This window comes from Leopardus geoffroyi, chromosome B4, assembly GCF_018350155.1.
Source record: "Leopardus geoffroyi isolate Oge1 chromosome B4, O.geoffroyi_Oge1_pat1.0, whole genome shotgun sequence".
Lineage (NCBI taxonomy): Eukaryota > Metazoa > Chordata > Mammalia > Carnivora > Felidae > Leopardus > Leopardus geoffroyi.
In genome coordinates, this window is record NC_059341.1 from 91,173,233 (window position 1) to 91,193,441 (window position 20,209).

A 20,209-nucleotide genomic window follows, 5' to 3' on the forward strand; every position below is an offset into this window, starting at 1 on the left:
TTAAGCTTCTGGCAAGTGTGTCTGCTTGGCGATCACTGCCTAGTGGTTATTGCAGACTGGTGTTGATGACAGTGAGTAGTGATTTGCTGCAGGGGTGGGATAAGGAGGAGACTGATTTTGCTTGTCCAGCATAAACCCAGGAGACAATAGATCATCGATAGCCCTACTTCTCTCACAAATTGGCCAGCCTATTTCTGGAGTGCCGTGCTCTGTGGTTCAGTGTAAGACCCTCGCCTTAAAAGGCTCATAGGCCGAATGGATCACATGCAGGGAAGAGTGACTGATGGTTAGGAATCTCAAAACTGTGTCACTTGAACAGATGATGGAAGGGAACTGAAAATGCTCAGCTCAAGGGGAGGAGAGAAGGCATGGAGCCTTTGTGGTCTGCAGTATGTAAATCTAGCTGCCCATTAGAACCACAAATTCCAAGCCTGTCCCCCCTCCAAATTCTGATTTTTAGCAAGATTGTGGTGGAGCCTGGAGTCTGTTTGTTTTTTAAAGCTTTCCTCTAATTCTTATGCTTGGTTGCCGTGAATCTAGATGAGACTTAAGGGTTTGCCTTAGGGTGATGTCAATAGCCATGAGAACGAGGGAACAGCACTACAGACAACAAACACTACAGACAGTAAGAGCTGCAAAGATTTCTCAACCGTCTGTTGAGAAAAAGCTGTTACTAAAGATTAATTTGCTGTTTTAAATGTGGCTTGGGGAAAAAGATGATTACTTCAGCTTTGGAAGTCTGATAGATTTCAGGTTGTAACCTAAAATTTCAGGTGTATCAATATTCCCCACAGCATGTTTCTAGTGAATATTTGTTCGATCAGATTACTACTCCTGCAAAAGACTAGCTCTGTGACATGTTGATATGTGTTCCATGAAAAATAAAGAGGGTTCTGTGTACTCTAAATACACAGGACTGCTCTCTGGGAAACAGAGTTACAATGAATTGCATGGTTGCTTCATCATAAAAATCAAGGAGTGCACAATTCACTCATGTTCACTGTAGAGCTCCGGAAGTGGATTGTTCTATGTAGCATTTTCAAAAATGATTCAAAAAATGATTCAAAAAAGATTCTAACCTCAGAATCTTAACCTAGGGATATACTGTGCAGCTGATGTTACCGCTGAGACACATTGAGAAATGCCCCAGTAGACAAAGAAGATCTTTAAGTTTAGTATGTAGAGCAAAGTATATAGAAATCACAGAAGGGATGAACCTAGGCTATGAAATGCTAAGACTCAGAAGACTAAGAACCAGTCATTGGGCTTGGCAATTGTGAGAGAACAATTTCTTTAGAAGTAGTAGTGAGAGCAAAGATTGTGAAGACTTTTGGATGCAATCTCATGGTTTCAAACCACAAACCAAAGTGGAGATAATGTAAAATATTTGAAATTGGGATGATCCCAGGAAACATAGTCATCATAGTCACATCATTATAGTTAAGGTAGGAATGGTAAGGCTAACTCCTTGTAACTGGAGGGAAAGCAAACTCAAGGGAAAATTTTATCTTATGTTTTTTGATACACTGAATAAAGGCATAAAGAAGGATATATTTAAGGTATTAGAAATGAGGGAAAGAGATTTAAAGACCAGATAGAGTAAACTTTAAAACAGAAGATTAATTTTTCTCCTTTTAGGAAATAGGTAAAAGGAATTCTTTTTTATTTTTAAAAAATTTTTATTTATTTTTGAGAGAGAGAGAGAGAAAGAGACACGGAGTACGAGTGAGGGAGGAACAGAGAGAGAGGGAGACACAGAATCCAAAGCAGGCTCCAGGCTCCAGGCTCCGAGTTGTCAGCACAGAACCCGACTCGGGGCTCAATCGAACCCGTGAACCGCGAGCTCATGACCTGAGCTGAAGTTGGACGCTTAACCGACTGAGCCACCCAGGTACCCCAAAAGGAACTCTTTTAGATTAGTGATTGTCCATCTCTGAGATAAGTGTTTAATATTCAATTTTTTGGGTTGTCTAGATTTTTTTTGCCTGTGTATGTTAAAGTATGCTTGCCGTAGAGCAGGAGTTCAACACGTGGCGACTCTTGTTCGTGTCACTGTCGCTTCCGCTATTTGAACACTTTACTGCCTTACACCACCACCAGTGAGTAGACAAAGGAAAGGAGAGTCAAAGTCAAAGCAGATAACTGTATTTGTTACCTTACGTCATTACTGTATTTCATAATCGTGAACTAGCTGGATGTAGCCCACGAATTCTTCTGCCATTTATATTTTCTCTCTTATTATCTTGCAACGTGCTTGGAACAAGCTACACTTGTTCATTAGCACCTTGACAGATTTTTCAGTGCTCATCTTACTTGAAGTTTTTCTGCCCTGAGGGAAGTTGGCTTTATGCTGCTGGAGATTTGCACGTTTTACTTCTATGTACTCACTTAAGTATATAGTGTTAATGGCCGTTGCATGACTCATAGTCTGCATAAGCATAAATTAACTCCAGTACCTCTGTGGTGTGCCCTCTTTGAGATTGCTCTGGAAGACCACCCAGAAGCGGAATTTACACAAACTGCAAAGGTCCATTCAATTTAAGAAACTGAGTGGCACTGACCAAATTACACCTGCATCCTCCAGTATGAACGAGCTACCCATTTGCTTCTGACTGAGGTTCAAATTGTTGATCTTAAACTATAAAGGGCTTTATGGGCTGAATTATGGCTACTTTAAACAAGACTTCTTCCTTCAAATCAAGTGCTTTGCACATAGTGAGCACTCCATAAATGCTTTTGACTATGACTTCGTGAAAGTTCACATCTTCTGGTGAACTTCTTTTCATGGTCTCCAGCTTTGAGGGAAGGCTTTTTGATATTGAATGTTTGTCTTTCATATTATTTTTACTTGGGAGTGTAATGGAGCGTAAATTTGCTGACTACACAAGACACATCACCTTAGTGATAATCTTTTTAGCTAATTTGCCAGCCCAGTCTGAGTAATTCATGGAATCTAAGGATTTATCATTTCATTCGTGTGGGCAGGGACAATAGCTGTAAAAGAAAATATTTTTAGTAAGTTCATCAAGAAAGTAGCAAATGTATTGTTGTTGTTGTTGTTGTTGTTGTTGTTATTTTGCCTGGGAACTGAGTCTTTTCTGACAGATTTTTCACTAGTTTGGTGCTTAGTTCATTATTTCCCACAAAGATAACTTTATAACAGGGATGTGTTAACAATTTCTGAATATGGAATTCATACAAAAGCCCTGGGAAATTTTTTACTTCCTTATTGGGCAAAAAGTTACTTTGGAAATTACTAATATAAACAAATTAAAATTTGTTTATATATAAACAAATATATATATATATATAAAAAGAAGAAAAGTGGGATGCCTTGTTATTTTAAATAGAAATTTTCTTTGCTTTAAAGGAATGCCATCCAGGTCAGTGGTTCTTAGGATCATCTGGAGAGCTGAAAAGTATAGATTTCCAAACTCTTTGATCTGTGTTTTGTAAAAGCTTGATATAATTCAGAAAATCCTATATCTTCCAGATTCATTTATTTGGGTAACATAATGGTTTAGTACTAATTTTTATTTCAAAGTTAGGTCAAGAAACATCTTATATCATCTCTTTTCAAGACAGTTATATACTTTTCTATTAGAAAGTAGACTTTTTGTGTCTTTGGTTAAAAAAATATAAATATATATATTACATATATAGTAATCTGAGATCCTGTGAGGGACCATACAGCTTGAAACTTTATCGACCCTACCAAGTCACAAGAGTAGATCAGGAATTAGCAACAAATAGAAGTGGCAAATGATTCAGAAGCAGCCTATTCTCTTGCCCCCCCCCCCATATACTAAATAAAGGTACTATTCATTATTTACCTAGTTACTTGAACAAAAATTCCAAGAGTCATCCTTAATTCTTCTTTCCTTCACCCTCCCTAATCTACCAACACATTTTGCACTGTGCGCTTTCAAAACACATTTGGATTCTGAGTCCTCACCGTATTCACTGCTTTACCATTATCTTTATCATCTGTTACCTGAACTTCTGTGATGGTTTTTCTGCTGTGGCTTTCTTAATATATTTTATTTTTTTGAACAGTTTTGGATTTGCAGGAAAATTGAAGAGATTGTACAGAGAGATCCCATATACTCTCTTATGCAGTTTCTCCTATTATTAATATCTTACATTTGTATAGTATATTTGTTATAAGTTGTAAACTAATATTGATACATGTTTATTAACTAGAATCCATACTTTATTCAGATTTCCTTAGGTTATACCTAATGTCCTTTTTCTCTTCCAGAATCTTATCCAGGGAACCACCTTACATTTACTCGTCACGTCTCCTCAGATTTCTCTTGACTGTGACGGTTTCTCAGACTTTCCTTATTTTTGATAACTTTGAAAGTTTTGAAGAATATCGGTCAGGTATTTTGTAGGATGCCCCTCTATTGGAAGTTGTCTGATGTTTTTCTCATGATTAGACTGTGGTTATGGGTTTTGGCGAGGAAGATCACAGAGATAAAGTGCCATTTCAATCACATCATATCAATGGTACATACTATCAACATGATACCACGTTTAATATTGACTTGGTCACATGGCTGAGGCAGTATTTGTTAGGTTTCCCCACTGTAAAGTTACTCTGTTTTCCACTTTCTGTACTGTTTGGAAGGAAGTCACTATGCACAGCCCACACTTAAGGAGTGGAGAGTTATGTTCCTCATCTTGAGGGCAGAGTAGCTACATAAATTATCTGGAATTCTTGTGCCGAGAGAAATGCGTGCCTTTTCTCTCATTTATTTGATTAATCATTTATTTATATCAATGTGGACACATGGATATTTAGTTTATACTTTGGCTTATAATTCAATACTACTTTATTTTATTGCTCATATTGTTCCAGCTTTGGCTCCTATGTCTGTTTGACATATCTCCATCAATGTAGGGTTTTTATTTGTTTATTTTTGAGCCCTTCTTTGCTTTATAGCACTACTTGATAATCCAGGTTTATCTCATGTATTTCCTACCCCAGTTCTAGAATCAGTCATTTCTCCAAGGAGCTTTGCCTCCTTTTATTAGAGAATGGTATTAAAAACCAAGATCTCGGGGTGCCTGGGTGGCTTAGTCAGTTAACGCATCCAGCTCTTGACCTCACTTCAGGTTCTGATCTTGGGCTTGTGAATTCAAGCCCCATGTTGGGCTTCACACTGGGCGTGAAGCCTACTTAAAAGAACACCACCACCACCAAGATCAGGTGCCAGGTGGCCTCTCTGTTTCGGTTGTTGTTCCATTGTGGTACATTTCTCACATAGTAGAGTGAAAATTTACATAATTGTGATTAGACTATAATTCGTTCTTTAAAAACTCTGATGATTTATGCTTAAAAATCACAACTTCTGGCAGTGGCTTTTAAAGTTGAGATCTGGCCCTTGTTTACTTTTCTGATTTCCATCTGTTGCCATTCTCTCTTTCACTCACTTCTTTCCAGATACACTGGCCTTTATTTGCCCCTTCTTCTTCTCTCCTTCCTCCTTTCTGCCCCCCTCCTGCTCCTATTCTTTTTTCTCCATGCTAATCTTGGGTTCTTGCATTTGCCCTTTCCTTGGGAATCTGTACCAAAATTCTGTTTTGCACCCACATTGGATGTGGGCTCTTTCTCATTCTTTGGTGGCAACTGAAATGTCATATCCTCCCACAGCATCTCTCTGACAGTTTATTTAAAACAGGTCGCCTCCCCCACTCCCCCCACCCCCACCTCAGGAACTTTCTATCCCAGTACCCTCTAGAGTTTATCATGGAAGGCATTCTATTTCAGCCTCTATATGAAATAATCTTATTTATGTGGTCGTTTGCCATCTGACTCTCTTCACCAGAGTGTGAGCTCCTTGAGAGCAGGAACCTTGTCTGACTTAGTCTCTGCTATATCCCAAGGCCTAAAGCAGTACCTGTATATAGTCAGTGCTCAATTCATATGTGTAATGGATGAATGGGGAAAGGAATCGATGACTTTCTCACCCATTTTGCCCTTGAAAGTTTGCCTTAGGCTGAGTTTTAATGGCTTCAACTAGAAATGCAAAATTTTTAAGTGAAATAATGAATGTCATGAAAATTAGTTCCTATATTCAGTTTAATTATTGAACTGTTTAATCCTAAAATTCTCAAGGAAAATTTATCCCTATAGCATTTTCCTGTGCTTCAGCCATTACTCATTTTGTTCTAAAAAAGAACTGTATAGAGTAGCAGATATTATTATCTTTACTCTGCAAATGGAAACAAAACTGATTTTTTAAGATCTAAATGACTTTTTTAGTGCTTTGTAGAAACAGAAGTACCCTTAAGACTGGCAGTTAGATCTTTTTGCCACGGTCTCTTTATTCTTAATTTGTGCTTTTCTGTTCCTAATTTTGTGTTGCTTCTTCTGTTTGTGTATAGCAATATCTACGAAATGAAGGGCTTTGTAAACATATTCTTTAGACAACTAAAACATCTATTTTAACCTTAAAAGTATTAAATAATGATTTTAAAAAGAAAATGCTGTCTAAGTAATATACTTCTTTTTTATTAATTTTTTTATGTTTATTTATGTTTGAGAGAGAAAGAGAGAGAGTGTGAGCAGGGGAGGGGCAGAGAAAGAGGGAGACACAGAATCCAAAGCAGGCTCCAGGCTCTAAGCTGTCAGCACACAGCCCAAAGCGGGGCTCAAACCCATGAACTGCAAGATCATGACCTGAGCCAAAGAAGGACACTTAACCAACTGAGCCACCCAAGAGCCCCTAAGGAATGTACTTCGGTATCTTACTAAATAGCATACTTAAAAGGTTGCTTTCATGACTTGTAGCCATCATTATTAATATTAGTTGTTAAACCAGTGAGGCCCTAATGAGGTACATACGGCTCTGCTTATCCCTTTAAAGAATTCTTACAGAGTTCTGGAAAATGTGGAGGATGATATTCTTTTGTCTTTTCATCTCCCATTGACAGCTCCCATCGGCCGCTGAGGTGTGTAAAGTCTTTGCCTTTACACTCATCAAGTTTGGATTGCCCTTGTTTGAGTTTCTTTTGTTGTCTCTCTCTAAAATGTTAGGATCTGCCAATTATTGTGTCTAGCACTAACCTGCTAGCCACAACTTCTGTTGTTCTACTTCCGATTACAACCTAGAGTAGAAATGAAAATCTCCAGGGAAAATAAGAACACAAATATGATGTGTAAAACTGATGTTGGGCAATAAATTTCACCACCTCCCAAGTCTGCCTCATCCCCCAGAGAGCACGTGCCAAATCTGTACACAACACCAGTGTTAAAGAACCAGGCAAAACCATTGGAAACATTCTCCCTCCGCGATATGACGAGACAAAGAGCCCATTGATCAGGGTCTTATGTCTGCCTACTGGTGGCCTCTGGTAATTTGCAGGAGCAGCTGCCCCGTGCTCAAAATGCAGGTAAAGCACTTTGGCCGAAAGCGGTTAAAAATAGTGAAGGAGAATAGAGAGATCAAAATGACATCGTACCTAAAATGGGTTAAAGTGTATAAGAGCGGTGGGCACTGTTATTTCCGACTAACTTCTGGGTTTTGGGCTTGTGCTGGAGGTTTGAGGTTGCTGAACATCTGGCTGAAGAAGAAACGGAGGGCGGTGGTCCGCTAGGGCCGCCATAACAAAGTACCGCAGCCTGGGTGGTGTAAGCAACAGGCGCGTATTGTCTCGTGGCTCGGCAGGCTGCAAGTCCCCGATCAAGGTGTCAGCAGTGGTGCTTTCTCCTGAGGCTTCCCCTCTTAGCTTGTGGGTGGCTGTCTTCCCTCTGATTCCCTTTCTCATGAGGACACCAGTCATATTGGATTAGGGTCCACTTGAATGACTTCATTTTAACTTAATTACCTCTTCAAAAACCCTATTTTCAAATACAGTCACAGCACCAGGGGTTAGAACTTCAACGTAAGAATTTGGGGAGGACAGTTAAGTTCATAAAACGAAGAAGGTGTATTCTGTTCTCTTTACCACTGTTTTTCTTTAGCGTTTTGAATTTATTTTCAGTAGCTAAGGGTGTCTTTAGTTTGAGAGCTTTATTCTCCCTAGAGATATAAATATACAGAAGAAACAATTGAATTATTTTCAGGGAAACGTACGATTAAAGTGCTGTAAATGATACAGACCGGAAATGATCCTGGAATTTGAAGAAGGCAGTTACCAGTATGGTCTGGGGAGCAATTGTGGAACTTGGGAGCCAAAAATGGCCTTAAGAATTATCTGTTTTTTTCAGTCTTCCTTGTCCATAGGCTTGAGGTCTATAGATGCATATTTTTGTCACCTCACACTCACTTTTCCTCTGTGCTCTCCTTTCCCCATCTCCTTTTCTTTATTCTTGGGAACTACAGAAAACTTCAGACAGCTACCTCTCCATGGAATAGTTTGTGTGGAACAACACTGATTTCTTTCAGATGCCTTATTTTACTAATGAGGAAAATGGAGCTCACAAGTTAAATGACTTGTTCTACTTTCTGAACTAGATTCGTGGGTCTCTTGATTCGTCCTGCAATATGTTGTCGAGTACATTGTGTAACTATTTTAGTTAGAGAATGTTTCATTTGTCTTTTAAGGACAAATAAGATTTCTTCTCTATGTTGTGTAAACAAATAATTTATATTATTTTGCATTAGTCTTCCTTCCCTCTTAAATATTTCCAGTTTCTTCAGTTATTTTTTTTTAAGTTTATTTATTTATTTTGAGAGAGACAGAGATAGTATGAGTTGGGGAGGGACAGGGAGAGAGGAGAGAGAGAGAATCCCAAACAGGCTCTGCACTGTCAGCATAGAGCCCGATGTGGGGCGTGAACCCACGAAGCTGTGAGATCACGTCCTGAGCCGAAACCAAGAGTTGTACGCTTAACCGACTGAGCCACCCAGGTATCCCCATATCTGTCAGTTAAAAAAAAAAATAAGTGTGCAGTTAATGGACACCTTTTATTTGTACATTTTTCTCAGTTTTTAGTTGTGGTAGCTAAATAGATTTAAATGCTTAAATCTATTCTTTTCCTTTCTGTGTGTTAAACACAAAAGTAGATAGATCTTAACCTAGTACTGCTTTGGCAACAATATCAGAATATGTTGGGTTAAAAGTAACAGAAATACCCAAGTAAAAGTGGCCTAACAATGACAGACTTGACTAACTCAACAAGGACTCTAGAAGAGAAAGGCTGTTCTGGAACTGGAATGATATCAAAGTTCTGTGTTGGCATTTCTGTGATTCTCTTGGCCTTCCTCTCATATCCTTACACAGTAACTTCAAAGGCATGAAACAGAGAGAGAGAGAGAGAGAGAGTAGGAAAAGGGCCTTCTCCCTAAATCCCTCCTGTCCTTCTCATGGGGAAAAACCTTTCCAAGAAGTGTCCCAGCTGTCCTCCCTATACCTCTCACTGCTGAGAACCGGGTCACATGCCTGTCCCGGAACCAGCCACTGACAAAGGAGAGTAGGATTGCCAGAGATGGCAGAGCCTAATTATGATTTATTCCTGGGGTGGTCACATCTTTAGCACTCTTCAAAAATCAAAATTCTCTTTTCAGGGAAAAGGAAGACTGTCCGTTAGATGGGTAACAAATAGTGTCTGCCACACTTATTGGACTCTTTTAATATGGTCAAATAACCACACCGATGAATGTAGAATGACAACTCTGATGAGTGCAAAGAAGGAGCAGTTGGTGCTGTGCAAGTATAAACTAAAGGAACTTAATGTAGTCTGGCCACTCTTCTTCAAAGAATTGATAATTAAGCTAACATGTGGAGTGAGTTTTAGACGTTAAGTAGGCATAGGGGTTAAGGGATAGTAGAATGGGGGTGGGGGGGGGAAAGAGGGGACGTTCCAAGCAGAGGAAGCATATTATGTTTCTGTAGCTGAAAGAAGGGGCACAGATATTCACCGCTATTATTACTGCCACTGGTTTCATGAAGGCCTCTGAATTACTTTTAATTTTTTTTTTTTTTTTTTTTTTAGTGTTTATTTATTTTTGAGAGACAGAGAGAGACAGCACGAGCCGGAGAGGGCAGAGAGAGAGAGAGAGGGAGACCCAGAATATGAAGCAGGCTCCAGGCTCTGAGCTGTCAGCCCAGAGCCTGTCTCGGGGCTCGAACTCACGGACCGTGAGATCATGACCTGAGCCGAAGTCGGACGCTCAACCGACTGAGCCACCCAGGCGCCCCTGAATTACTTTTAGAGTAAGAAGAAATTCTTAGGCTTATAAGTAGGATCCTGAAGTGTTAGAATTTCTGAAAATGTTCTGTGCTTTAAGGGGACAACAGGGGCGCCTGGGTGGCTCAGTCAGTGAAGCATCTGACTCTTTATTTTGGCTCAGGTCCTGATCTCATGGTTTGTGAGATCAAGCCCTATGTTGCTTAGGATTCTCTATCCCCCTCTCTTCCCCTCCCTCACTCGCGTGCTTGGTCTCTCTCTCAAAATAAATAAATAAACTTAAAAAAAAATTTAAGGGGAGAACAGTATAGGTTATTTGACCTGGATTGTCTTAGAAAATCCTGGGTATGGAGTTGACATATATAATGAATGACCTTATAGACAAAAATCATGTTACACCTTCTTCTTCCTTCTAAAAATTTTCTGCAGCTAGAATCTTATATTGACATCAATTAAAAGCAATAAGAACAGGGGCCCCTGTGTGGCTCAGTTGGTTAGGCATTTAACTTTTGATTTGGGCTCCAGTCATGATCCCATGGTTTGTCAGTTCAAGCCCTGTGTCCAGCTCCATGTCTCTCTCTCTCTCTCTCTGCTTCACCCCTGCTCGTGCTCTCTGTCTCTCTCAAAATAAATAAATAAACAAATAAACTGAAAAAGAAAACCAATAAGAACATCACCCTCATTTTTCTACATGTTACCTGAAACCTTTTGGCATACCGCCTGCATTAACTTCATGTAGCTCATACTTACGTGGTCTCATTTAAAAAAAAAAATTTAATAGCATGGAACATTAAGCAAAAAGCAGTTTTTCTGAGACTTTGTGCATTCCTCATAAGAGAAAATAAAGTTTTGAAAAATAATAAGGTAAAAGCTTTTGACTTCAATACACAGAACTTTCATGGACACTGGGTTAATTTCCTGTAAATAGAGATTAGTAGTTTTATAAATTTGTTCAGGACTGTAGAACTGTAACCAAAGACTAAAACTGCCCTCTTCTGAAAATCTATAGTTCTGTTATCGAAAGAATGCATATATCATATGTTTTAATTATTTAAAACGTAGTAATGATACTGAAATTCTCCTAGCAACTACAAATTCATGAGAGCTATTCAGGTTTAAAAATTTGGGAGATTTAGTTTAAGCCTCTTTTACTGTGGTAATATTGTTACAAGTGCTCTAAAGTAATAGTGGCTTAAACATGTAACAGGATTGATACGGGCTACTAGTGTGTGTGTGTACTTTCAGTACAAGGAGTGGTGAAAGGCCGATGCTCTGGTGTCAGCTTCTGTCTCATGATCTAAGAATGGCTGCTTCAGCCCCTGGAATCGCATCGACATTCCAGCCAGGGGGAAGAAGAGAGGGATGCAGTTCTATTGAGGGGCATAATCAGGTGCTCGACACATCAGTTCTGCCTGCATCCTTTTGGCAAGAACTTAGTCACAGGGTCACAACTAGCTACAAGAGAGGTGGGGTATAGTGTGGGAAAATTGTTTTACCTAGGAAGCCCGTGTACCCATCTAAAACTTAGTCTATTTCTAAAATTAAGAAGTGGGGCACCTGGGTGGGCTCAGTCGGTTAAGCGGCCGACTTCAGCTCAGGTCATGATCTCGCGGTCCGTGGGTTCGAGCCCTGCGTCGGGCTCTGCGCTGACAGCTCAGAGCCTGGAGCCTGTTTCAGATTCTGTGTCTCCCTCTCTCTCTGACCCTCCCCCGTTCATGCTCTGTCTCTCCCTGTCTCAAAAATAAATAAAACTTTAAAAAAAATTAAAAATAAAATTAAGAAGTGGAGAACGGATGCTGAAAGACGGTAGCAGTCTGGGCGGTACTCACCGTCTTTTGGCAGTTGCCAAAGGGACTGGTTGAGTGGCTTTAAGCTTAGATGCGAGTGTGTAATCAAGGGGTAAAATGGGTGTCTGTGGAGACAATTCTACTTACGCATCTTATATCCCGTATAACCTTACTTTTTGCATTTTCATATCCCTGCCGTATAAGCTTAGTGAATTACTGAAAAAAAGCACATCATACATGGTTTGGAATGAATGAATGAACATCCCTTCTTTGCTTTTCTTGTATAATCTGTATTATGTGTGAATCCTTTTTTTCCCCACATTTGCCATTTGTTTGTTGCGATCTATATTTTGCTTACTTTCTTAAAGAGGATTTAGAAGGAGAGATGATCATAGTCCACAGTACATACTTTGTGTCTTGAATGGGTACGTGTGTATCGATTCCATGTGTGTATAGAAAATCTGAGAAATCTGATTTAACTTATACTATAGGACCAATTTTCCTTAACCCTCAAACTGATAGTATTAACTCTATTATTATGTCTTAATTATTAATAGAGTAGTTGTGAGTTTTTTGAAGGTTCAGTACTATGTTTGAGAATTCTAAAAATACTCTTGTTTTTAAACTGGTACCTAACATCATTAATTAGTTTGTGAAGATGTTTTCTCTGCACTTTATGGGTATATTTTACATATTGGCCAGCTATCTCTGGAGAAGATAAGATGGTCTGAGGGATAAAAGTTTTTTGATATGATTTTTCATGTCTCAAAAGATGCATTTTATAGAGGTTTGGGCCACTGTACCTTATTTTTAGCTTTCTTTTAGTTTACAGATTCATTTGTTCATGTATTAATTCCTACTAATTAATTAATTAATTAATTACAGATTCATTTGTTCATGTTTTAATTCATGTAATTAATTCCTATTAATTTCTTTAAAGTTTACTTACTTATTTTGAGAGAGAGAGAGAGAGTGCAAGCAGGGGAGAGCTGGCGGGGGAGGTGGGGGTGCAGAGAGAGAGAGTCGTAAGCAGACTCCGTGCCATGCCTGCTGCTGCCATGGCACAGAGCCTGACGCGGGGCTTGAACTCACAAACCATGAGATCTTGACCCGAGCCGAAACCAAGAGTCGGACGCTGAACTGACTGAGCCACCCAGGCGCCCCCTACTGTAAAATTTTAAAAACTCTTAAATGTCACATGCTTCAGTAAGTGTTGGGAATATGCAGATGGATGAAACCCAGTCTGCATCTTGCTGAGGTTAGTGTCTGGGAGGCAAGGGGGGCAGGCAGGGTGCTGATGGGATGGAGGGGAGTCTTCATAGTTGAGTAAGAGTTTGTCAGTGATGAGCTGGGGGGGAGGGCATTCTAGCCTGAGAGTACTGGATGCAGGCTCATAATGTGGTAACGGTTCTTTATTTGGTGAGAGTGAAGGATACGGTGTGGATTAGAGATGGGGTGGAGGAGCCCGGACTGAGTACCTTTTTACATGACGATTTGTTACCAGGCCTGGTCCTACCACTTGCAGGACCTGGGCAAGAGGACAAATGGGGATACAAGATAGCTAGTCATTTAAGAAGTTGTAAATCAAGGCAATAAACTGTTAGAAAAGGATATACCAATCTATCTTGACAAAAGCAGTGAAAACTGTAAAACCGTTGATACCAAATAACTGAGAACAGTGCAAATAAAGTTAATTTAGACTTCCACCAAAAGACTATTATTCATTATTCATCCTGGGGAAATGCAGAGACAATGGCAAGTGGGCCAAGAGTGGGAGAAGAGGAGGGGACGTCTCCCTCAGCCTTCTCTTCCAAAGGCTGTGGAATCCATAAGAGAACACCTCCTTTGTTTTCTTCTTTTCTGGGGGGAGGAGCTCTTTCGTTTCTGCCAGCCTCTGTCCTATCATCGCCCCTTCCCCATCTCCATCGGCCCTGCGCCTGAGTTCCAAGGCTGTGTAGACCTTGCCGGTCTGGTCCAAGGGGCAACCTCTGGCCCCTAGGTGCTCCAATCCTCCACTCTCGCGGAAGGGTTTGAATTAAGAATTCTCTGAGCAGAAATAGCATTTTGCCCTGTCCTCTTTGTGTCCCCTTCCTTCTGCCCTTGGGTCCAAGCTCCCTCCTTCAAGCAGCAGCTTTTGGCCACCCCTCGGGCTTGAGGTACATACACTAGTAGAACAACCTGACTTGAAGAAAGGGCCCATCTAGGGTGAGGAAGCTGGCTCAGGCAGGGCCCTTTGGGTGAAGAATGCCACAGACCCGGGTACTTGGAGCTTCGGATACAAGAGGGGACTCCCTGCCTGGTGGGGAGGAGGGCACAGCCAGAGGAAGACCAGAGCAGAGCCTTTAGCTCACTTGTAAGGCTAGTGCTGCATAGCACGCACGTGTGCCATCACTCGCAGACACAAATGCACGTACATATACCCAAAAGTTGTGCAAAATTGCCCAGACTCTCAATATGTGGAGTGCATTTGTCTTCTTTTCTATTCCAGTTCAGGTTTAAAAAAAATACTAGTTGTATTAAATTAATTTTATAATCCACTAATGGGTCAATTTGTGACCCAAGTTTGGAGAGGCCTGCTCTAGTTTTTGAGGTGGTGGTAATGTGATCAGATTCGTGTTTTGGAAACATCTGGCAGCTGATGGGGTGACGGATTGGATGGGTAGGTGGGATTTCAGGGTATGAGATTCTGAGTCAAAGATAAGCCCAAAGGTGGTAAGAGTAAGAACAGAGAGAAGGGGAAGTAGTGAAATCAACAGGTCTTAGTGACAAATTTGATACAGGGGGTGCAGAAGAAAACTAGGACAATATCATGATGCCCAATTTCAGTGATAGGGAATATAGCAGAGAATTATATTTGAAGGAAAATACATTGAATTGAGCTTAGTACATAGGTCATTTGAGGTCTCAGTGCAACATTCAGGTAGTATTGCTTGTTAGTCGGAGAGAGGTTTAGTAAAGTAGGGATGGTAAGAGGGCTTTTGGTTTAGCAATATGTTTAGCTTTTGGTTTAGCTATACATTTAGCTTTTGGTTTAGCAACGGGAAGCCACTGATAAACCTTAGCAAGGACAGATCGTGGTGGCTCAAACAGCGAATGTGTTGGGAGGTCAGGAGAAGAAAACATACACCATACAGTATAGTTTATCCTTTCCCATAGGCTCAATTGTGAGCATAGGAAGAAAGCAGATAACAAGAATAGGGCACCTACTTGAAGGAGGACATTTATTTAATTCCTGAGCACTCCTCTTCAGAAGGGAGGAGAAACCTGTGGGAAACCTGGATATTGAAGACACAAGAGAAGGGCGCCTGGGTGGCTCAGTCAGTTTTAAGCGTCAGACTCTGGATCTCGGTTCAGGGCACGATCTCACGGTTCGTGAGTTGGAGCCCTGCGTCCGGCTCTGCGCTGACAGAACAGAGCCTGCTTGGGATTCTCTCACTTCTCCTCTCTCTGCCCCTCCCTTGCTGTTGCTCTCTCTGTGTCTCTCTCAAAATAAACCGATAAACTTAAAAAAAAAAAAGAAAAGAAAAGAAAGATACAGCAGAGAGGAGTCATTCATCCAGCCCGGTTCCAGGGCAGATGAGAGAATGCATTTTAGCACCTAAGTGGAGAAAAGCCCAGACAGAAGGAAAGAACACCTCCTATCCAGGTGAGAAGGATGTGTGTGTGTTGGTGGAAGTTCCCTTCCACAGACAGTTGTTGGGTTCAAGCAGCAGGTGCCGTGCAACCGCTGTGGCTGCAGAGATGAGGAAGGTGTAGTGGGGAAGATAGGCAAGGAAACCAGCAGGATGTGGGGCCAACGCCATTTCGAGCTGTGTTCAGGGATGCTGGGAACAAAGAAGAGGGCGCGAGGCAAGCCTTTCCAGAAAAGGAGAGAGGACAAAAAACAAAAGTGTTTGCACCTGGAAGAGCAGTCGGGGCCGTCTAAGTGAAGGAGTGGGATGAGGAGTGCGGTCAGGCTAGGGCTTGGGAGAGCGGGCCTGCATCGCACTGCTGGTTGTCGGCAACCGTGGCCGTGACAACATTTTTTTGTTTTTACCATTATTGACTCTAAGTATCAGGTGAAACCTCATTTAGGAATACTTGAGAAAATGGGTTTTTATGACAAAGAAAGCTGCCTCTTGCTTATCCTCTCCCCCTCTCCCCTTTGATGACTTCTCTTGAAACTAATTTAGGTAAAGAAAGCCACCGCTTCCAAAAGTGCTTTGGTACCCTGGCATAATTTCAAAGAAATCTCCTTTCCCACTTAGTTAACTACATTTCCCCAGGAAAAAAAAAAAAAAAATCTTCTCTGTCAATGTAACATCCCTTAACAGGACTCCTGCTGTTGGGTTCTTGTATCTTGCTGTGGCAGCTGTGAACATATATACTATTGATTGTTAATGTGTGATATAAATCCGACTGGAGCATGCCCACTAATTGGTTTGAGAGCTAGATATAGACAATGCTGTCTTATAGTAGCTTGTGTAGATAGGCCTAGTCATAGGGTTAATTCTGCCTGACAGCACATCAGCAGCATCTTGAGAGTAATTACCCAACAGAAGTTTTCCCACAGCCGAACTGAGAGCTTCAAAGGCTTCTGAATTTACAACCAGTATTAGCCTATATCTGAAACATAATGTTCCCACAAGGGCTCAGATTTTTTTTCTCTCTCTTGTTAAATGTATGGGGTTACCAGGTTCATTTACTCAGCGCACAACTTAGTGAAAAATTACCTGGTGTTGAATAATTGGAAATCTTTAATAATAAGTAAAGAGGATAAATTTAAATTTGAGTTTTTTATTGCTTTATTATATTACGGAAACAAGTTAATCTACCTCTTTTTTTTTTTTTTAATGCAATTTATGCTCCTTCTCTCAAAACAAGTTAAAAAGTTAGTATCTTTTTCATGCTTGCTATCTCTGCAGATATGTGCATGTTCAGGGGACGTAGGATAATGCATACGTTTAAAATAGTTAAAAGAGATATGTATTTACATTTTAAAAAGCTGTTTTCCTTGTTGGCCATTGAACTGAAATCTGTAACCACTACATCCCCTCCCATAAAGTACCAGTTGTTCTTTAATATGCAATTTTTGTATTGTAAAACATTTCTTTCTCTTTGCAGGTCAGAAAGCAAATTTGACTCCGGCTCAGGTATGTTTACATTAGTGATGTTATTCTGAGTATATTTTATTTACATTATTCTCTGAGGAGCAACTCATCAGATCAAGAGCCATTTTGATTTTAAACAGACGAGGCAGCCTCTTTTCAAAATATGAACCCCACCTCAAAGCAGGGCGATTGGCTGCCTGGAATCAGAACTTGAGATGTTCACTTTGGGATTCTCGATAGTTCTGCAATAAGCATTAAATGCTCTCTATCTGCAGAGTTCCATTTTAAGAGCAGAAGTGGGGGTTGTACATTCTTGCTGCTCAAAATACAATATTATTCTCTCAGTAGGCAAAGCGTCCTGAATAATTTGAAGATTATGTGCAAGGGACTTGTCGTCAAATGTGGATAATAAATACATTTAATCCAGCAAACTGTAAGGAGTTTTAGCCAGTAGAAATGGAAATTTCTTTATGATTTATTAGTTTTTTAAAAAATTTGTTTTGTTGTGGGAGTGGATAATGCAAAACTAAGGTCACCTTAAGCCATTACTTTTGTATCTATCAAGACAAAATTCACATTCTCACAAACAGTGGCATATCAGCCTCATTAGATGTTTTCTTTTCATTAAGCATGAATGTAGCCATATAATCCTTAGGTTTGACTGAGGCTTTATGTCATTTTCTGAGATTTATGTGCTCCAGAATTTCTAATGGTGTTTATAATTAAAGCACAAAAATTTCCTCTTATTCAGTACAAAGGCCTTATGCCCTTTAGTGAACTGTTAATAGATAAATAAACGTTGATTGTTTTTTATTTTTCCAGGAGAAAATAATTTTCAGAGAAACATAGAATTTATTGAACTTAAAAGTAACATTCTGACTCTGGATGGGGTTCCATTATGTTTTAACTTAAAAACATTTTTTTGTTTATTATGCTCTCAAGGGAACTAAGGACTATATATTCTTTTTGGTAGTGGTGTTAAGGAGCCAACATGCTTTTTCGTTAAAAGCTTCATCTTTCTTTTATTGTATTCCTTTATGAATGTCTCCAATTTGGTAAGCCTCTTTAATATGAAGTTGGTACATTTGAGTTAACAATTTCACCAGAAATCTTTCCATTCTGTGTGTTCTTGGGCTTCTGAATCACATCTGACATTAATAGCATAAAACCAACATTTCTCGTTTACAATATTGACTACGTGGAGACTGAAGTCATGGTGGCCTTATATCAGTGACTTGACTTTTTAATTGATTCATAGGAGGTGACTCAAAGTAAGGTGAAAAGTCTTTGTCGTTTTTTAAACAGTAAAATATTTAAGTATGATAAAAAATAAATGAATAGACTTGATAGAGAATGAATTTTTACATAGAAGTGGGATGTCTTTTTATCATTTGCCAGTAAGTCACCAAGTGTCATATTAAGGGCCTACTTTGTTATGATCCGATTTAATTCCCTAAACATCAATCAGAAACTGATTTTAGGGTATAGTATCTGGAACATAGTTCTCAAAAATGAAAAAGTCCACCAGGTTCATTTTGAAGGTAAAGCCTGGAAATAGTGTACAAAATTGAAATATTAGGCAGCTATTGTCAAAGTCAGAAAATTTACGTTGAATTTTGAAATCCAAATTAAAATATGCCGCTAAACTCCTGTAGTGATAGTTATAACATCTGTACAGGCATACATCTTTCACTCTAGTGACCAAAGATTTGGTTCATGATCCTTATTTTTTCTAAGTCCTAATTTTTTTAAGCAGGTTTATCACGGACCACATCTGCATGTCTTTGAAAAGTACAAAGTTCTGTACCCTGAAAAATCTTATGGGGAATACTGATGAAAAGTTTATTTATTCTTTTAATTTAGAATTTAGATATGTTATGGAAAGAATTCAGATGGTTTCAAGTTAAGAAACAGGTAATTATGTTTTCTTATAAGCTCTTTTAGCTTAGTATCGAATGAGGGAATCATGGCAGAGGAAGCTGGACCTGTATTCTTTGGCACGCTCTATCATGCAAATTTTGGTCAGAAATAAGATAGCATATTGGAACAATTAAATGTATGACTTTAATAGGTTCAGATTCTCTATTGTTCATCAAATACAGAAAGTGAACTTGCTCTGCTTAATGTTGTATACAGCTGTAAGAGTGTTCCTGACAGAGTAAGCTTTGTAAATGAAGGAGGATGCCAATCTTACCAAGGCAAAACAAAACAAAACAAAAACACTTAAAAAATAAACAGTATGGTCAGTGACTAGCCATAAAGGAAAGGATTTCAAAGTAAAATGTTACATGTATATGTATGTACCTATAGCTCCCCTCCCAAGTGAGGAACCCGATTCAGGCAGGGCTTATGCACCAAGTGTGTGTAACCAAGTTTCTGACTGTGGAGTGAGATTCATGAGGAAGGAAGGGAGGTTTTCACTGTCATCACATGGGGAAAAATGTCGGTTGTTGAATGATCAGCCTAGAGAGAGATTTAAATTTTTTCTTATCAAAATTATATCAATTTTTTTTCTATAAAAGCATCTGCAAACAAACTTGTGTTTTTTAAAGTTTCAAAAAATTTTATAATGAAAAATTTCAACTCTCTATAAAATTAGAGAGTGTGGTATAGTGGACATCCACATAATCCATCATCTGGATTTTACTATTGTTAATAATTTGCCATATTTATTTCACTTTCCTTTCTTTGCTTGAAATATTTTAAAGTAAAATACGTCCATTTCATGTCATTTTTGAAGCCTGAAGGTTATGGATTGTCTTGATTTACTGAAAGAGATCAACTATTTTTTTGAGGTTTTTTTTTTGTCTGTCTCAGAAATGTGGGTCACATACAGATTCTTCTGGAAAGGGTTGTGGCATTACCATGTCCACATCAGTTAAAGGGTCCTCAAAAGTTCTATTTGTGGTGAAGGTTAAGAAAACCTTTAACCAGAAGGTAGCGGCACTGAATTAATTCTGATCTGAGAACCCCAGGAGTGTTCTGTCCTGGAGATTAATTTGATTAACACTTTAGCTGCCCTCTAGCTGTGTCCTCTATGTACTGAGTTATATACTGATTAAAGTTTGTTTCTGTTGGTTTATAACTCAGTCACGTCAAGCTTTTGGCTTTGCCGATGGAGAGCAATCAGGCCACCTTCTTTCTCATGCGGTTTTAGGGTTTCCATTTTAATGCTGTTTCCTAGTTGATGC

The 20,209-nt window shown here is 39.5% G+C and overlaps 1 protein-coding gene across 3 annotated transcripts in view; it reads left to right on the forward strand.

Annotated features, from left to right (window-relative positions):
- MSRB3 (methionine sulfoxide reductase B3) overlaps window positions 1-20,209 on the forward strand; it is a 175,705-nt gene that overhangs the window by 65,864 nt on the left and 89,632 nt on the right. For all 3 annotated transcript variants that reach the window (XM_045464861.1, XM_045464862.1, XM_045464864.1), the window contains one exon: window positions 17,032-17,060. In XM_045464861.1, coding sequence (XP_045320817.1) covers window positions 17,032-17,060 — 29 coding nt within the window. The remainder of the gene's footprint in view (window positions 1-17,031; window positions 17,061-20,209) is intronic.